Source organism: Notolabrus celidotus, chromosome 9 (genome assembly GCF_009762535.1).
Source record: "Notolabrus celidotus isolate fNotCel1 chromosome 9, fNotCel1.pri, whole genome shotgun sequence".
Classification (NCBI taxonomy): Eukaryota; Metazoa; Chordata; class Actinopteri; order Labriformes; family Labridae; genus Notolabrus; species Notolabrus celidotus.
Genome location: NC_048280.1, coordinates 15,915,017 through 15,931,612, shown reverse-complemented (window position 1 = coordinate 15,931,612; position 16,596 = coordinate 15,915,017). Strand labels below are relative to the sequence as shown.

Sequence of the window (16,596 nt, the reverse complement as noted above, 5' to 3'; positions counted from 1 at the left end):
CAGAATCTGCGCTAGTGATGTGCACAAACACTTAACTATGTTCTGAAATGTAGTCACCCTTGCTAGTCGGAACCAGAAGTACTAGCAAATTAACAAATCAATCAATAATTGTATTAATGTCTGCCTGTGGGTCATATGTTGTGTTAAAGCCTCTAGCCGAGGCTGTAGCTTGGGTTAATAACTTCTGCTATAATGCTATAGTGCTGTACTACCCATGATGTAAACAAGCTTAGGTGACAGATGGCATCTCAAAGCGCAGCATGGTTTAGTAGTATGTTGATTTAGTAAATGGAGATAAAATTAATTAACTGGCATATAATCACTCCACTGGAGCAATGCATAACCTTGGCCACATAGACAAACCATTTGATATTACTTGCCTGCAGAATCTATGATCCTGTGTTTAGCCCAAGTGGCAACCTCCGGTCTCAAACTATGAAGCCCATGCGGATGTGTTAGAAACTGCAAGTCATCGAGAATCCGCTTGAGGCTTGCTGCAGAAACAGCGGAAACCACATAGACACCAATGCAAAACAGACGATCTTTGCAGCAATAATAACCTGTTTACAGCCTGGTTCAAAAAACGGCTTGGGTCTACATAGCTAATTTCTCCATCGGCACACACTGTAGGGGGGGGGGGTGAATTTTGAACGCGACGGTTCAGAAGATTACGAGTTTTTGCACAAATAAGGACATGACTGACTTTACTACCGGACGGGAACACATAGCTGTTGGCTAGGAGGCTCAAACGCCGCCTCTGTACCTCACACTAAGTTTGGTTGAGTTCTGCATTTCCAGTATGGCTGCCGCCATCGATTGGCTTCAAAACAGTGCTCAGAAACAGATGGGTGACGTCACGGATACTACGTCCATTATTTATACAGTCTATGGTTTAGCTGTACCTGATGAATTGAGCTCAATATGAACTGTTTTCTGAGTGTTTTCTTGTTAGGCCAATTTCTGTTCGGACAACTAGTCAGTGCTATTGCCTCCTGTATATAATACCTCTTAAGCCTTCTGTTCTTGAAATAAATACATACACATAAAACATTGAATAGCCTTTTGCTAGCCATTTCACAAAAGCTTAAACGCATAATTTCCGTTGCTGAATTTGTCCTCCAGACATACACAACCTGACATTGGGCTCCTGTGTTGCATAGCCCTTTTAATGTGTGAACAAATCTTTCCCCAGCAGTGTCATCTTCTCGCTGATTGGAAGCCCATTCATAATTTATCCCTAATGGAATAGTAAATGAGTCTTTGTGTTTCATTCTTTATCTCTTTGTCCAGGCCTGTTTGTCTCAACTCATCTATACTGCATGACAATAAAACAACCAAGACTCAATCTGTCGGACGGTATTTACAGTCACAAAATGCTGATGGTTCAAATGAATGAAGGATACATACTTAATGAGGCCTGTTGATGAAGAGGAGGGTAGCATACCTTTGCTAACTGTTTTCAAACAGCAGCTGGAGTTACGCTTTATCAACATTTCACTAGACTTGTAAGATTAGGCTTTATTTAATGCTGCTTGTGTAAACTGTTAAACACCATTATAGCGACCTTCGGGAGATATAAATAATCTGTTTACTAACTTCTTAACGAAGAACTGAGTTTCTCTGACACATGCTGGGGACTATTTTACCAATACATCACATTTGAATTAAAAAAACAACACTTTTTTATCCCATGTACTTCACTTACACTACCATTAAAAAGAAACATTTCCATGAGTAAGTTTGGTTTCTGTCGGGACAAGAGCACAATCTCTGCAGATATTCTACTCACTGAACACTACAAGACCAAATAACAGCAACAAATATTTAAATGTGCTACAAAACAGCCCCCAGCCAATGTAGCATGCCTGGTTATTAATGGCATTTGCAACCTGTATTTCCCTCTCTCACACACACTAACACACACGCACTGCCCAATATGAGGCTTATTTTCTGGTTAGTGAAATACAGTTAGCAGTGCTTCACTGCACTTGCTGACACAATTAGTGGTTCCATGGATTGAGGGGATAAACTGGCTTGGAACGAGAGGCTAAAAGGGAGGAAAGAGAGAAATAGATAACATATGGTTAATTGTGTGTAACAGACAGACGCAGAGACTAAATCTGTACCAGCCAGTCAACACGGCATGTTGCCTTGTTCGTCTGTCTCTCCAATGCTGCAGGTTGACCTTTCTTTTTATGACTAATTAAGTATTGACTGGTGGGAACTTTATCTGCTGCTATAGATACGGGGACTCACTTTTCTTTCTCTGTTGGTCTTTGTCCACCAACCATGTTGACAGTGTCTGCATTCCCTTTGGCAGTCTTTGACCTTACAATTAACATACATGTTGACCCATTTCTCCCTCACACACTGTCTTGCTCAAAAGGATTAAATTCAGAGGCTTGATACTTGAGTTGTTGTCATGACCGTGAGCCCATGTTACAAGAGTCATCTCACATTAACTCGTATACTGTATGTGCTATGTGTGCCATCAGCATAATGTAAGCATTGGGTATAAAGTAGTATAGGGCGCATTGGTCATTGTATTGCAGTGATGCATTTACTGGCATACTCATGCTATCCTACCTGGTCTCACAATTAAAGTACAGGAGGGCGATTTGGATGCTAGAATTGGCAGTAGAGTGACCCATGAAAACTCTGATGTCTGATATTTCTATTTCCTTAGCAGGGAAGTAGAAATTTGAAGTTTTTAAATGTAGAATATGGCCTGAATTAGTCCAAGTGAAGTGGGACTAGTGAGCACTGTGGACTGTATGAATCATCAAAGATCACACTTCATCCTTTTTAATATCATAACTCTGTCTCCATCCTTTTTTTCCTGCTCCAAAAGTTCTCTGACACTGAGTAATAGTTCCCTTTTTTTCCTTTCTCCTTTTTTCCTTGTCTATAGGCGCCATCTTTGACGAATCAGCACGGAAAGATGACGAGGTGTTTCGCCTTGCAGTGGCAGATCTCAATTTGAACAACGAGATCTTGGAGACGGAGAAGATCACCATCTCTGTGGAGTTCGTCGACGGGAACAATCCCTTCCAGGCAGTGCAAGAAGGTAGGATGATAATGAGACGTTGTCTTGGAGTTCAACAGGGCCTTGCAGGTGCATCAACTTCAAAGTAAAATTTGTAGTGACATAAAAGTACGATCAAACGCGTACATCAGCTTGCTTTTGGGCGTTGTTTGTTCTTCCTCAACATATGTCCTGGGTCGGCCTGAAATGCAAAGGCTTGTTGACAATAACAAATGTCTCTTCCTTCAAAAATAGTCATGTCATTTTTTTGTTATCTGAACAATTTTTGTAACAATGACAACTTTGATTTGGTAATTGATCAAACGCAAATAATTTAATTATAAAACCTCTTTATATGAGGCAAACACTTGAGTCCCAGTAGCATCATGCTCTCCTGACAGTACTGTCTCCTTTTTATCGACCTCCCTCTCCAATGAATTAAGGGAGGTTAGGCAGAGGAAGATAATTCATGTATAAACACAGCATCAAAAAATCGGCACAGAATCAGCCTCTGTATTTTTATGTTCTTGAGTTTTTCATGCATGGCTTATTTGCCCTTTCTGTTGACCTGCATCACAGTCAGCTGGGGAAGGGGCAGAGTTTTATTTATTCCTTTTTCTTGTTCTTTTGTGTTGATGCTGACGGACAGTTTATTTCATGCAAATGCAGTTTGGAGAAGAAATTGTTTCCAGAATTTATGTATGGCACTCAGAGTGATTCACTAGTTTACACAACTCATTTTCATTCACGTGAAATAAATTAGCATATAAATGCCTGTCGAAGACACGTGAAGTGAAGCTGAGTCAAAACCAAGTTTGACAATCTTTATTCTAAACTGATTTGAAAAAACCTGTTAAAGAAAGCTTGATGAGGCGAATCATCTTGTGTAATGCTCTTATATGACAAATTACTAATTTTAATCTTCTACTTTATACATTTCTTATTTACATTCTTCTCTGAGTATATCAAGAGACCCTCAGGTGTAGAGGTAAATAGCACACATTAAAAGTAGTTATGCAGGACACGCAAAATGAACAAGGTCAACAATGCAATAGACTACAAAAGCCTTTTGCTAGTTTGGTTTGTTTTTTCTTCAAATAAACATACATGTGAGTGCAACTACAAGGCTCATTTTACCTGTCTTACAAGACATAACAAAAATGTACCTACATTCTCCACAACAGATTAAACAGGATTCAGGTTTTGCTGATTTCATTTTTTTTTACCATGTAAACTGCTTGTATATTATGAAGAACACATAAATACCTCAACATATTTCATAAATGTTATAATTTTAAAGCTCTACAAAACATTGGAGGTCTGAAAGTGTTATCTATGTGCAGCTTAAATGTCAAATTACAAGAATAAAGATGACATTTAAATGTGAGTACACAAAACCCAGATATAGGTTATCTGATTTTAGGCCTGCTGGGCACAAATACAGACCAAGCATCACACAATAACGAAACAAGCAGTGTTATACAAAGTAAGAGGCCATTTGTGGTCAAATATAAGGAGAACTCAACACACAAACCATCACTTGCCCCACTTCTTTCATCTCCTGAGACTATAATTTAAAAAAGAAGGACATGTGGATTCAAGCCAGTGTGAGAAGGTGTCATGTATCTTTAGTGTTCATGAGAAATGCAGTCTGCATCGACACTACGACTTTCGTCCTATCACTCACTGTCATAAAGATGTTGCTCTTGCAAATGCTTGATAACTTTTTGCAGGATGAAGAGTGATAAGATAATGTACTGATTTGTCGCTACATAACATTTTTAACTGGAGCAATGACAAGCATAGTAGATTCTTATATATTACCATTACCTTGCTTACAAAGGGTGACCTCCCTAGCGGTTTAAAGTTACCTGCCACCACCTTAGTGTCTGATGTCCCAATACTTCACACAGTACCTTTAAACAAGTTGTTTTCAATATAAACAAGCTTTTAGGAATTTCAAAAGAGAATAATAGAAGTTAATGTCTTTATATGAGCAACTTTTAATTTCACATTTACAGTCTCTAATCAGTTCTTAAACACTCCAAATTGAAACTTGGAAGGGAACAACTTAATTGAAGCACTGATGCAAGAAACTGTATCAGAAGTAGAAATGAGCTCAGCGGTCCAACAAACAGTCTTTCTTGATCGCATACAACTGTTACCCATATGGACCAGAATCCATGACAACATATTGTGATGGGTTTGAGTTTCTTATGGAGAAACTAGTGTTTTGGCACAGTGTTAAATAGGAGGATAAATTGATCATCGCTAAATATATACATGAGTGTGTGCGAGCCTTTGCAACTGGCTGACTGCCTTTTGGACTCACTGAGTGAACTAATTCAGAAAAGTACAGAAGGAGAAAGATCAGAGGCAAATGTAGTACTTACTTATTGCTGATAAGCAGCTGCGCATTGTTTGTGTTCTTTTGTTTAATTTTCCTCCTATGATCTGTGTGCTCCTTTTAAATGATGACTTTTTGGAGTAAAACAACACCAAACACAAGTTAGCTTCAAAGAACAGCTTGCATTCACACTTTGATGAATTCTATTGATCTGTTTTGGACAGGCATACACATCACATCACACACATCAAGGAATCTTCATATAGAAGTGTTATAAACAAGAACTTTCTTTTGATCAGCATCAATGGATGACTTGACTCCAGATGTAATTAACCAGACATACAAAGTCTCATACCTTCTCACTTGATTCATCCAAAAAAACAAAAGCAGATTTTCCTGACAGGTGGTTGAATAGTGTTTTTCAGTATTAAAACCTGTACTGCTCAGCACAGTTTTTTATTTTTTCTGGATGAATATGCTTACGGCTGAAGGACAACTATGCTGGACAATGATTAAACATTTAATCACATACCGAGATAAGCATATTAATAGACGGTACATAAAAACCAAGGACAAAATGAAACAATAGGTGTATTTTGTAATAATACCAAGTTTGAAAAGTGCTGAAATAGAGAAGGGACTTATTAATAGCTTTCACTGTTCTTCTCCAAAGTTTAGTTTCACCCAGTTGTTTAAGTGTAAAGAAATATGTGCTGGTACTGCCCTTATTGCCATGTGTATCATGCAGCAAGTACCAGTAAATCATTAATACTAATATCAACATCAACAACAACAAATTAAAACGAAAACAACTGATAGTACCTATATATTATTTTCTAGCTCCTCAATGCACTTGACATTGTGTGCAAAACAAATATAGGTATGGGATAGAGAGGGACAGGCCAGACACAGGGAAGGAGTAGAAGTCACATGTTGTAGGCATTTATGAAAAGGTAGGTTCGAGTTGATTTTTAAATGAGAGAAGTGAATCAGAGTTGCCGGTGTTTAGAAGGAGGGAGTTCCGGTAGTCTGGTGGTCTGGTTTGCTTTTTTAGGTCATATGGGTACATCAGCGTTTATTTTAATCTGTTTCTTAACCAGCTAAGAGCTTGTCACAGTATGTTAAACAAAGCTGCAAAAGGATATGAGCATCCTTTATAGCGCCATGGATAATGTATTTTTTCATTGCAATTATAAATTGCAAAGAAACTGCAATTCAGATAGGACAGGAAATAGTTATAGCAGCAGCTAAAAAGTTCTGGTACGTGGAAAAAATCTCAATACACCAATGAAGTAGTGACGGTACCAGGTGCTGGAGTGATAAAACCCACTAAAAGCAGTGGTTTTATATTATCTCCAGGGAAGGTCCTATGTGGTAATAAAATATTTAATGATACAAGTATGTCTAAGAATATATATTTAGCTCTTCAAAACTTGCAAAGTTCATATCTTATTGGCAGGACTGTCTTTTTGAAACTGCCTTTTGGGTTCTGATGAAAGACAATAAAAAATGGCAACATGAAAACTACTCAAAGTTAGTTCCCCTTTAATGATCTTTTTTACTCATAAACAACACCATTGCACACACTGAAACGAGTACACACAAAAAAACGAGCCCCAACTGAGAAAATAAAGGAGAGTGCAGAGAACGCATCTGAGCTTGTTTGCATTTCAGTCATCCAGCTTCATGCCTCCAGCGAACAATGGTGACCAAACTGTAAGTGTATCTCTTTGCAAAGAGATTAGCTCAGAGGACCTTGTGTGTATGGCTGTTTTGTTTGTGTTCCTCTAAGAGCCTTGTTGAGGCGGTTGCTTTGATACAAGGGCTCTGGATTGTTGTTAGACAGCCAGGCTGTAATTCTTTGAAGTCCCAACCTGAGAAGCTCTATTATCTGGGCTGTATGTGCATGTAGGCTAAAAGTCTGTGTTTGCTTCTTCCAGCTTTATTTCAAGGACAGTGTGCAGCTTGCACTTAAAGTGTCTTATTGAGAATATCATCCTTGAACAGAATTAAGACAGTGAGTGAAGAATGATGTGATAGCACAGCAGGAGGCAGCATTTGAACAATTGCCTGTCGTATTCTGTCTTAATGCAGTCATTTCTGTAACTTCCTTTTTTAACTTTCAGTTCAGGGAATCTATTTTTTGCTTATTTTGCACATTCTTTTTCAGCAATCTCATAAATCACAGTCATAAACATGGACAGTGATAACTTGGAGCTGGCAGATTCACCACTGTCTGGTTCAGTTGGCTGCCATGAAAGATCACAAGTGTAATCAAAGTTAGTTTTTCATTAGCAGACAGTATCTATTGGCAGGACAAGATTTATGAAAGAAAGATAAGATACAAGTCATTTTTCTGCTTGGGACATGAACGAGCTGGTTTTCAGTGACAATCTGACTTTGCCCCTCCCTTTTGTTGTCATCTTTCAACCCCAACTGATTTATAAGCCTCAGTCTGTTTACTGTTTAGTCCAAAATTTGTGGGAGGGTTAATAGATACTTCCCTCTCCTTTTTGTCAGCCTGGTACTGAGCAGAGCGCCTGACTCATTTCCTTGCCAGTCCGCCTGCCCGTCTGTCTGTTAGCCCGTCTGTTTGTTTAGTTAGCTGGCAGATAAATGGATTGCCTGTCTCCCTATCTGCCTGTCTATCTGTGTATTTGTCTAGCTAACTGGTAACCTGGCTTGCTAATCAATGGGCTTTATCTGTGTATCTCTCATGTTTTATGGTTTCATCTTGGTTCTTAGCTTGGACAAAACAAAAGACTATTGCTGAAATTATTTAAAAGATTTGAATATATTTGAAATAACAAAAAACTAAACCACATTAGGCTTACCCATAAATATGTACTTTACTCAAAAAAGAAAGAAGACCAAAGAAAAACTGGTTGCTCTTTCTCTGTTAACAACAGCACGCAACCTACAGTTGGTGATAATTTGTTTGTTCGGACTCAGTCAGTGCAAAGCTGGATCTGCTTCAACATTGACTTTCACAAAAAGTGCTTAACACAAAATGTATGACCCAGCAATAGCAGAAATACTGTTGTTAAATGTTGCCACTGTGTGATAGTATTTACAGGCTACCAGAATAAACATTTGACTTGGTACTGTTGTGGGCTCCTCTGGAGTACTCATTATGGTTGTTTTGGTGTTTTTCCACCTCTGCATCCATCTGCACCAGTGAGCAGTCTTCCCCCAGTCGCTCGGCCTAAAATTCACATGAATTAAAATGAAGTTCATATATAAATTTAATGAGATCCAGACAGAAAAATCCAAAATCTATCAGCAGTCTAGTTTATTAGAGGATTGTTGCTGCAAATCATTTGTAAACAGTCAGAAGCTGTTGCATTAACTGCATGGCCTCTCTGAGGGCTATATTTATGTACATGAAAGTGTGTGGGGGTAATTTGCGCTTTGCCTTTCATTTAGTTTGTGTTGGCAGTTTGTGTGTAATTGGCACCTGATTTACTATGATAGAAGCTTATTATGCAATTAGCACCTCAGACAGTATGTGTGAAACAGAACTCAGTAGGTCTTTTTATGTGGTTGGATTTGTCAGAGATCACAAAAAATACATCATGAGGTAATAGTTTTGGATTTATATAGCATGGGGCATGCTTCCAGAAGAGAATTAACCATCTTTAAATAAGCTGCACTATACAGAAAGCCCTGCATCACAGGCATCAGAAGGAACAGCAACAGGTCTGATGGAAGCTCAGGGCTGAGTGTTTACTGCTGAGGTTCTGAGATGCCTGATAGTGAGTGTAGATAATGGGGATGAATTTCTGATGTGCATCTTCGTTTTCTACTCAAACTGAATGTTGCAAATTTTGTGAAGCTACATACTCAGAATATTGATCTGGTGCTCATGCAAAATCTGCATTAATGTATATTTTACATTTAAAGTACTCCCTTACTTCTGATTCAAGCTGTGTTTCTTTTTGGATGTAATGGTTCAATCTGTTATCTGACTTATTCTGTTTTCTAGAATATCCTATTACCTCCGTAGCAATAGAAGCATTACACTGAAGTGATGAATACCAAATTACACATAACAATGACCGTATTGTATATCCGGCAATACAGGCCATATTATACTAGACGGCAGTCCAGACGGATTTACAAGGGAATTATCTATAGTAAAATGTATTCACATGATTTAGTGTGCTTCCTGCCCTAAGGAGTGCATGTGCAGGGTGTTTGTGTGTGTATGTGTGAACAAAACTCCATTGGTAGTGAGTGAAGATACTTGGATTAAATCACACTCCACCACCTCCCTGTCTCCCTCCTGCATGGTGCTTAATCAGAGATCTGCTCCTGTCACTTATATTCACATTTTACTCCCTATACTCCATCCCATCATCTCCATAGTAACCAGGCTAGACACCACCTAGGACAGAGGTAGAGATATGTGTGTGTGTGTGTGTGTGTGTGTGTGTGTGTGTGTGTGTGTGTGTGTGTGTGTGTGTGTGTGTGTGTGTGTGTGTGTGTGTGTGTGTGTGTGTGTGTGTGTGTGTGTGTGTGTGTGTCTGCATGCATGTCAGTCTGGTCCCATGCATGTCTCCTTTGATTAAAGCAATGAGAATCACCTAATTGGATAACAGTCTATGGAAAGGTGGGGGGCGAGAAGAGGAGGAGGGGGAGGAGACCACTGAAGTAGGGAACTCAATAGCTGTCTCAGCTTATTTTTCATCACAGCTTAGTCTTGACATACAGGGCACACAACCACAATTACATACACACAACCACACACACACACACACACACACACACACACACACACACACACACACACACACACACACACACACACACACACACACTGATACCCCCTTCTGGACTACAATCACACCTTCTAACCAAGGTGTGACTATAGTATATCACAGTCCTGACTCCCTCTGCCAGGATCTATCACTACCTGTTAGTCTCTTGTTATAAATGAAAAGCAGTTTAAATTGACTTTGATTTAACTGACTTCAGAAACACCCACAATAATGAAATGAATTAATGAATTAAGTAAACAATTCAATGACTTATTAAAATAATCACTAGATATTCTCAATGATTAGACTTGTATTAACTGTGAAGTAAAGACAGCTGCAACCACAACCAAACAGAACAAAAACAGTCTTTCCAAAGTACCTTGACGTGTGTCTCAGAATCTGACGAGCAGTTTGTTAACAAAGCAACCAAATTAAACATTTAGTAAAACAACTAAAAGGATTAAACTATTGATCAAATCAAATCAAATCAAATATGTAACAAATTAATACTTGACCAGTCTATCAAAAATATTTCTAGTTGCAGCTGTAAAACAAAGCTGATTCTGGAAGGTTCAGTGCCAAGGACGGCACCCAACACCCACCAGTTTGAGAGATCATTGCCTTCTGCTTTGCCAATTAGTTTTCCGTTTTCCAATATTAAGCAGACACCATCTTGGAACTCTGCACAGTCAGCAGTTATTCACCAGAGGGTGTGTTTAGATGTCTCGGAAACAATTTATTTCATTTGGCTTGATGACATACAAAGTCTTACTAGTGTTCTATATGACATACATCAATACCAAGCTGGTGCAAAATCCAACCAATATTGGCTTTTATTATGACACTACACTGCAGCATACTGTTATTCTAAATCTAGTTATATTAAAGCTGGGGGATATATCAGTTTTTTTGATTTATTCATATTTGATCTGATTTTTCTTCCTTTCTTTACTTTCTACAGAGACACACAAAACAACAATATGGCCGCTAGCATTAATTAATATTTTTTACACAACAAAATGGTACACTGGTTGGTTGTTTGAAACTGGTTTTGTTTTGGCGGCATAAGACCCTTAACTAACCACAGTCCGCTGCAAAGTTTGTTCAAAGGCTGTTGCAACTACAGGCAGCAGCACGACCAATTTATTCCAACATCTTAAACAGAAGCATTTAGCTGAGTGGGAGAAATATATCTCACCCCGAGAGATACACAAGAACGCTACAAGCCCACAAACACCCCCTGAAAACCTGCCAACATCAGCAAAATCAGTTTCCCATTGCATCATGTACGACAAGAATGGGACACAGTAGAAAGCTATTACTGTGATACAGTCACGCTGATATCACTCAAGATATGGTGCACAAATATACAGTGCAAAACCAGGGTTTCTCCACATGCTTAAAATCTATCAACCTCAGGCATACGCTACCCAGCCACAAGCATTTTTCTCAAGTTTCCCTGCATCATCTGTACAAATGCATTATATTTTACTTATTTTGAGGTCTTGTTCACTAATTAATTGAACATAAATCTGTTCATTATACTGTAGTATACCAGAGCCAGTCAGCTTGAGATTCGCTAATGATACTTAGAGTGACACTGACATTTTCCAGACAGGGATGGACAAGCGCTCCACAGCCGAAACAGAACTCCAGTAATTGGTGTCCATCGAAAAAGATCCTGGCAAAGAGTCTAGCGAGACTGAGCTTAAATTGGCTTCAGATCATGAACTAGGGGACTGATTGGTCTTCGGTAGTCTTCTGGGTGGTTAATCCAGAGGTTGGGCGAGAAAAATCCTGTTTTTGGGAAAGAAAGTAAAACTAAACAAGCTGTGAACTTCTGGATGATTTTATGAATTAAGAAATGGCAGTATTCTGCTTGCATATCCATATTTTCTTTTCTCACTGTTATAGATATCTATGCCTTATTTAGCAAATCCGTAAAGCACAACAAAAAGTGACTGAGGCAAGAGGATTTCATTTCCAGCTTGTGTTCAATCTCAGTCTTAGTGTTGTTTCTTATGAGCTTTACTTATCTCAAAACATTAACTTTTATAAATTTGATTTAACACATTGTGATGAAAATGCTTCCGCAGCATCAAAGATTAATTATTTGGGCTGCTAATGCAAAATTGGATGTGTATGAAAATTATAATTAAGTGCTTCATCTGCTTTAGTTTCCAATTAAAGTTCAATGAGTTAGAGTGAGTGAAATGTATATTTAGGAGATTTGTCGTCTTTCAGTTCATCTCTTCTGACAGAGTGGAACTCTTCGTGATTCACAAGGACGATGCTATAAAGTGCTGCACTCAGCATTAAGAAAAAACCCTCAGGGTTTGAGAAGCTCATCACTGCTAGAGTGTGATGAGAAGAAATAAATTAGACTTCATCGTTTTAAAGAGTGCTCTGTGATATTGTAAACATGAAGTACAAAACTGAGCATTTTTGCAGCCCTTTTGTAAAAAATAAAAAGTGCTAGTCTTAGAATTCCCCCCTTCAAAATGTTTCTCTCTCAGTCCGTCTAAACTCATTTCAGAGGCAGCAGGGTTTCACTCAGGATGCAAAAACTTGAGATAGGAGAAGTCAGGGCAAATTAAGATCTGAGTTTCCAAGAATATGGCAACGTGGATAAACTTCCACGTTCATGAAACATTAATGTGCCGTTTAAAAGATTTACCCTGTCTTCTGGTGGAGGCTCAGTCTGTATTTCAAACATGAACTAAAGTCTGTACAGGCAGAAAATTCAAAGCACTGGACTGGAGATAAAGAGCACAACATTGCACTGGATTTACTTCTTAGAAAACAGCAGTCAGCAGCATTGAATTTATAGTTTGAGGCTTTATCAAACATTTGTTTCAACCAGTGGGACTTCAAGTAGCTCGAGAGGCATGGCAGTATATTGAATTTGTAGTCACACTAGTCTGACTGTGCTTGTTTATTGATTGTGAAATGATTTTGGATAATGAACCTAGTGAATGTTTAACATGGGGTCATGTACAGTTTGAGGCATGCTTCTTTTCACAGTTTTTCAGGGCCTGATCAACTTGACTTTAAGACTCAACATTTATAGTTAGAAGGACTTGTAATTGATTCATGAAATGGAAAAATACATGTCAGCCAATGAGGGAGATTTGTGTCAGAAGCAATACTACACTTTATTAGCCAGTGCCTTTTCTAGATTTTTGTGTCCTGTCATTTAGGATGGGAAAAACATGTTAATATTTAGTGGGGCATTAACATTACTTGGGGTTGCCTACAGTGCCTGCATACATTACTCATCTGTTTAATAAGCCTCATGAGTACAGGTATTGGCTGATCCTGATTATTTCAAAATGCCATTAATTGGCCTGTCCCTATATTATGCCAAATACAATTCACTGTGCAAGAAAAAAAGATAAAATAGAGCTTACATCAATATATTTCCGTGGCAGCATCATTATCATAGTGGTCTCCCACATCTGAAAAACAAGGTTGCATCCCTGTTATTAACTCTTTCCAAAAGACAGAGCCATCTTTGAAGTCGTTGGGCCCCCAATTCTGCACCAACTCGCCTCCACACCTGACTCATTTTCTGCTGCCTATGCTGCACTTTGACACTCACAGGCTTATGCTGAAATTAGCTGCCATGGAAACCAGGTGACAATACCGTCTGGTCTTGCACCCCATTCTTCATCCTTGCCTTCCTATGTCTGTGTTTCTTTTGATGTCTATCCATTGCACTTGCGTGTCCACATTCTCTGAAGTGAATGCATAGAACGGTCAAATTAGCTGCCATAGAGACCAAAGACGTTTCATTTTTCTGAGGCCTCTCCATCACTCAGAGCCTGGAGGCCCTCCTCCTGCTGCCATCCTCCCCTTATTTGTCCATTTATCTCAAAGCCAAAGAAACAATGACACAAACACACATATGAGCACACAATTGCTTTCTTGATGCATTGACATGCCTATGGTCATCCTTCTCCTCTGGATTTATCTTCCATCCTCTCTGCAGTAGTCATAGCTAAACTGCACGTTAACCTCTCTGCTCTACTCTTTTAGTTTCATACATTTTCATCTGATTTTTAATCTCTTTCCCACTCCGTATTTTCCTCTCTCTATCTTTGTCTTAATTCAGTGATAAATTACAACAATTCAATTAACCCCCGAACTAATCGTGGTGGGGTGTTGGTGGGAGGATGTGAGAGGGGTGTATCCATGGCAACAAAGAGGAGGAAAATATATGAAGCTATTTTCTGTGTGCATGTGTTTGTTATGGAGTCCAGCAGCTGACAGCTGGCGACAAAACAGATCCAAACAGACGTTTAGAGCTTTGAATAGTGTGTGTGTGTGTGTGTGTGTGTGTGTGTGTGTGTGTGTGTGTGTGTGTGTGTGGTGTGTGTGTGTGTGTGTGGTGTGTGTGTGTGGTGTGTGTGTGTGTGTGTGTGTGTGTGTGTGTGTGTGTGTGTGTGTGTGTGTGCGTGCGTGTGTGCGTGTGTGTGCATACCAGCTTAGTTGGTGGTAGGCCTGTTGATTGGTTTGTAGATAGAAGCTCTCATATGAATAGAAGTCAGAATTGCATCTCTATTGAAAGGTTTCCTTCCGGCCCCTACTGGGCTTTGACCAGTGTAATCTCTCTTCCCCCCTCTCTCTCTCTCCCTCTTTTTGCCTCTCTATCTCTCTCTCTCTTTTCTTGCCTCTCTCCCTTATTCTCTTTTTCTGTGTCTCTGTTTTTGTGTCAGTCTGTATAGCCGCCTGACAGCCAGTTTCCTCTCCCTAAATAAACTAAGACAGGCCTTCAGTGCAGATTGAGAAAGATCACCGTGAAATTATTTTTGTTGCTGCTTCTCCTTTAAAGCGGTGCTGTCCTTCAACTGAAAACTGAATTTTGTATTTGAATGATTTGTTTTCATGCCCTTAAGACTCCACAAGGGGAAAAAAAAAAAAAAAAACTTCAGCTAAATTCCATCAGGATTGTTGGAGCAGCTGAGAGGCACACAGATCTCCTGGAGGGACATCATTCTTCATCATTCTTTCCGTCCCCCTCACAGGGAAGCATGGGTGATGAACTTGCTTGAGATGATGTGGATGCCTGAACATATTGTGCAGTGATATGGATATGAAGAACTCCATAGTGAGAGGTTTATACCCTTATATATCTATACATGCAATAGTAAAATAAAACTAGTGCCTTGCATTGCTCTCATATTTCACAGTTTCCCTACCTGCTTTGTTGAGGGGGATGAACGCAATTCACTGAAATAAGAATAAGAAATTCTACCATATCAAAGATGAAGTCATCTGTAACTGACACCATGCTTTTTTTTTTTTAGAGTTGTAGACTGTTGCATAATGCTTAAAGCTTCAGGTATCTGAGTTGATAAAACTGCAACTTTTTGCACTATAACAAATAACGCTGTGTCACTTTCAGAATTCTGCCGTAGAAACGGTTCACCAGTTCAAACATGATTACATTTTGTTTGTATTTTGTCATTTCATGGAGCAATTTCATAAACTACATATCCCTAGAGTCTCTACATTTTTTTTGGCAAGAACTGAAGGGAAGTCAATAAGCTGTGATAGATGATGGACACAGTGTTCCCCACAGAATGGTGATGTACCTGTCACAGGGCTGATGTCCCCAACCTTCAGCCTGATCGTGGATGGTGATCTTATTCAAATAAAATTGAACAAAAAGTAAAAATGGTCAGCAAATATACTTGGACAGCCAAAATATACTCTGTCTTTGTGTGGGAAACACTAGGAGTTACTGAAATTGTGTTTGAAACAGGCAAACAACAACCAAAAAAAGGACAGATTTTCATCAGATTTTGCTATACTAAAACAAATGGATAGAATCTAACCAAAAGATTTTTGGGGGGATTTTTTTCAATTTATTTAATTATTTTAATTATTATTTTATCTGTTTAGATTTTAATTTAATTTGTTAAAAAATGTCTTTATATTGACATTATTTGTGAGTCTGTGCTTAAGTGTTTGTAAAACTAATACATTTCAAATCAGAAAAAATAAAAGAATCAAACCAAAATAAAGCTGAATGTTGAAACTCTGAAAACAACATATTTTCTAAGTAAGTTAAAACCTTGGAAGCAAAAAACATGATATTTTTTATATGCTAAGGAAATGCAATGCACATAGTTTTTGTTTTCCTATTTCAGATTATGTTCTTTGAAGTACAGTATCTTCAAATATTTCATATTACTTCAAACTGTACTACTTAAAGTGGGGTAGGGTGGCAAGACGGGAAGCCTTTTCTTACGAAGAAAGCCCGGCAAAATGTTTCAAAAACATACATGAAGTCTCCCAAAGGCATGTGGCAAATGTTTTGTGGTCTGATGAAACCAAGGTTGAACTTTTTGGCCATAACTCCAAAAGGTATGATTGACACAAAAACAACCCTGCACATCACATAAAGAACACCAGACCCACAGAGAAGCATGGTGGGGGCAGCATCATGCTTTGGGGCT

The 16,596-nt window shown here is 38.7% G+C and overlaps 1 protein-coding gene across 1 annotated transcript in view; it reads left to right on the top strand.

Moving 5' to 3' along the window:
- Positions 1-16,596, top strand: part of grid2 (glutamate receptor, ionotropic, delta 2) — a 631,726-nt gene that overhangs the window by 159,036 nt on the left and 456,094 nt on the right. The window contains 1 exon segment of the mRNA XM_034691895.1: positions 2,912-3,067. Coding sequence (XP_034547786.1) covers positions 2,912-3,067 — 156 coding nt within the window.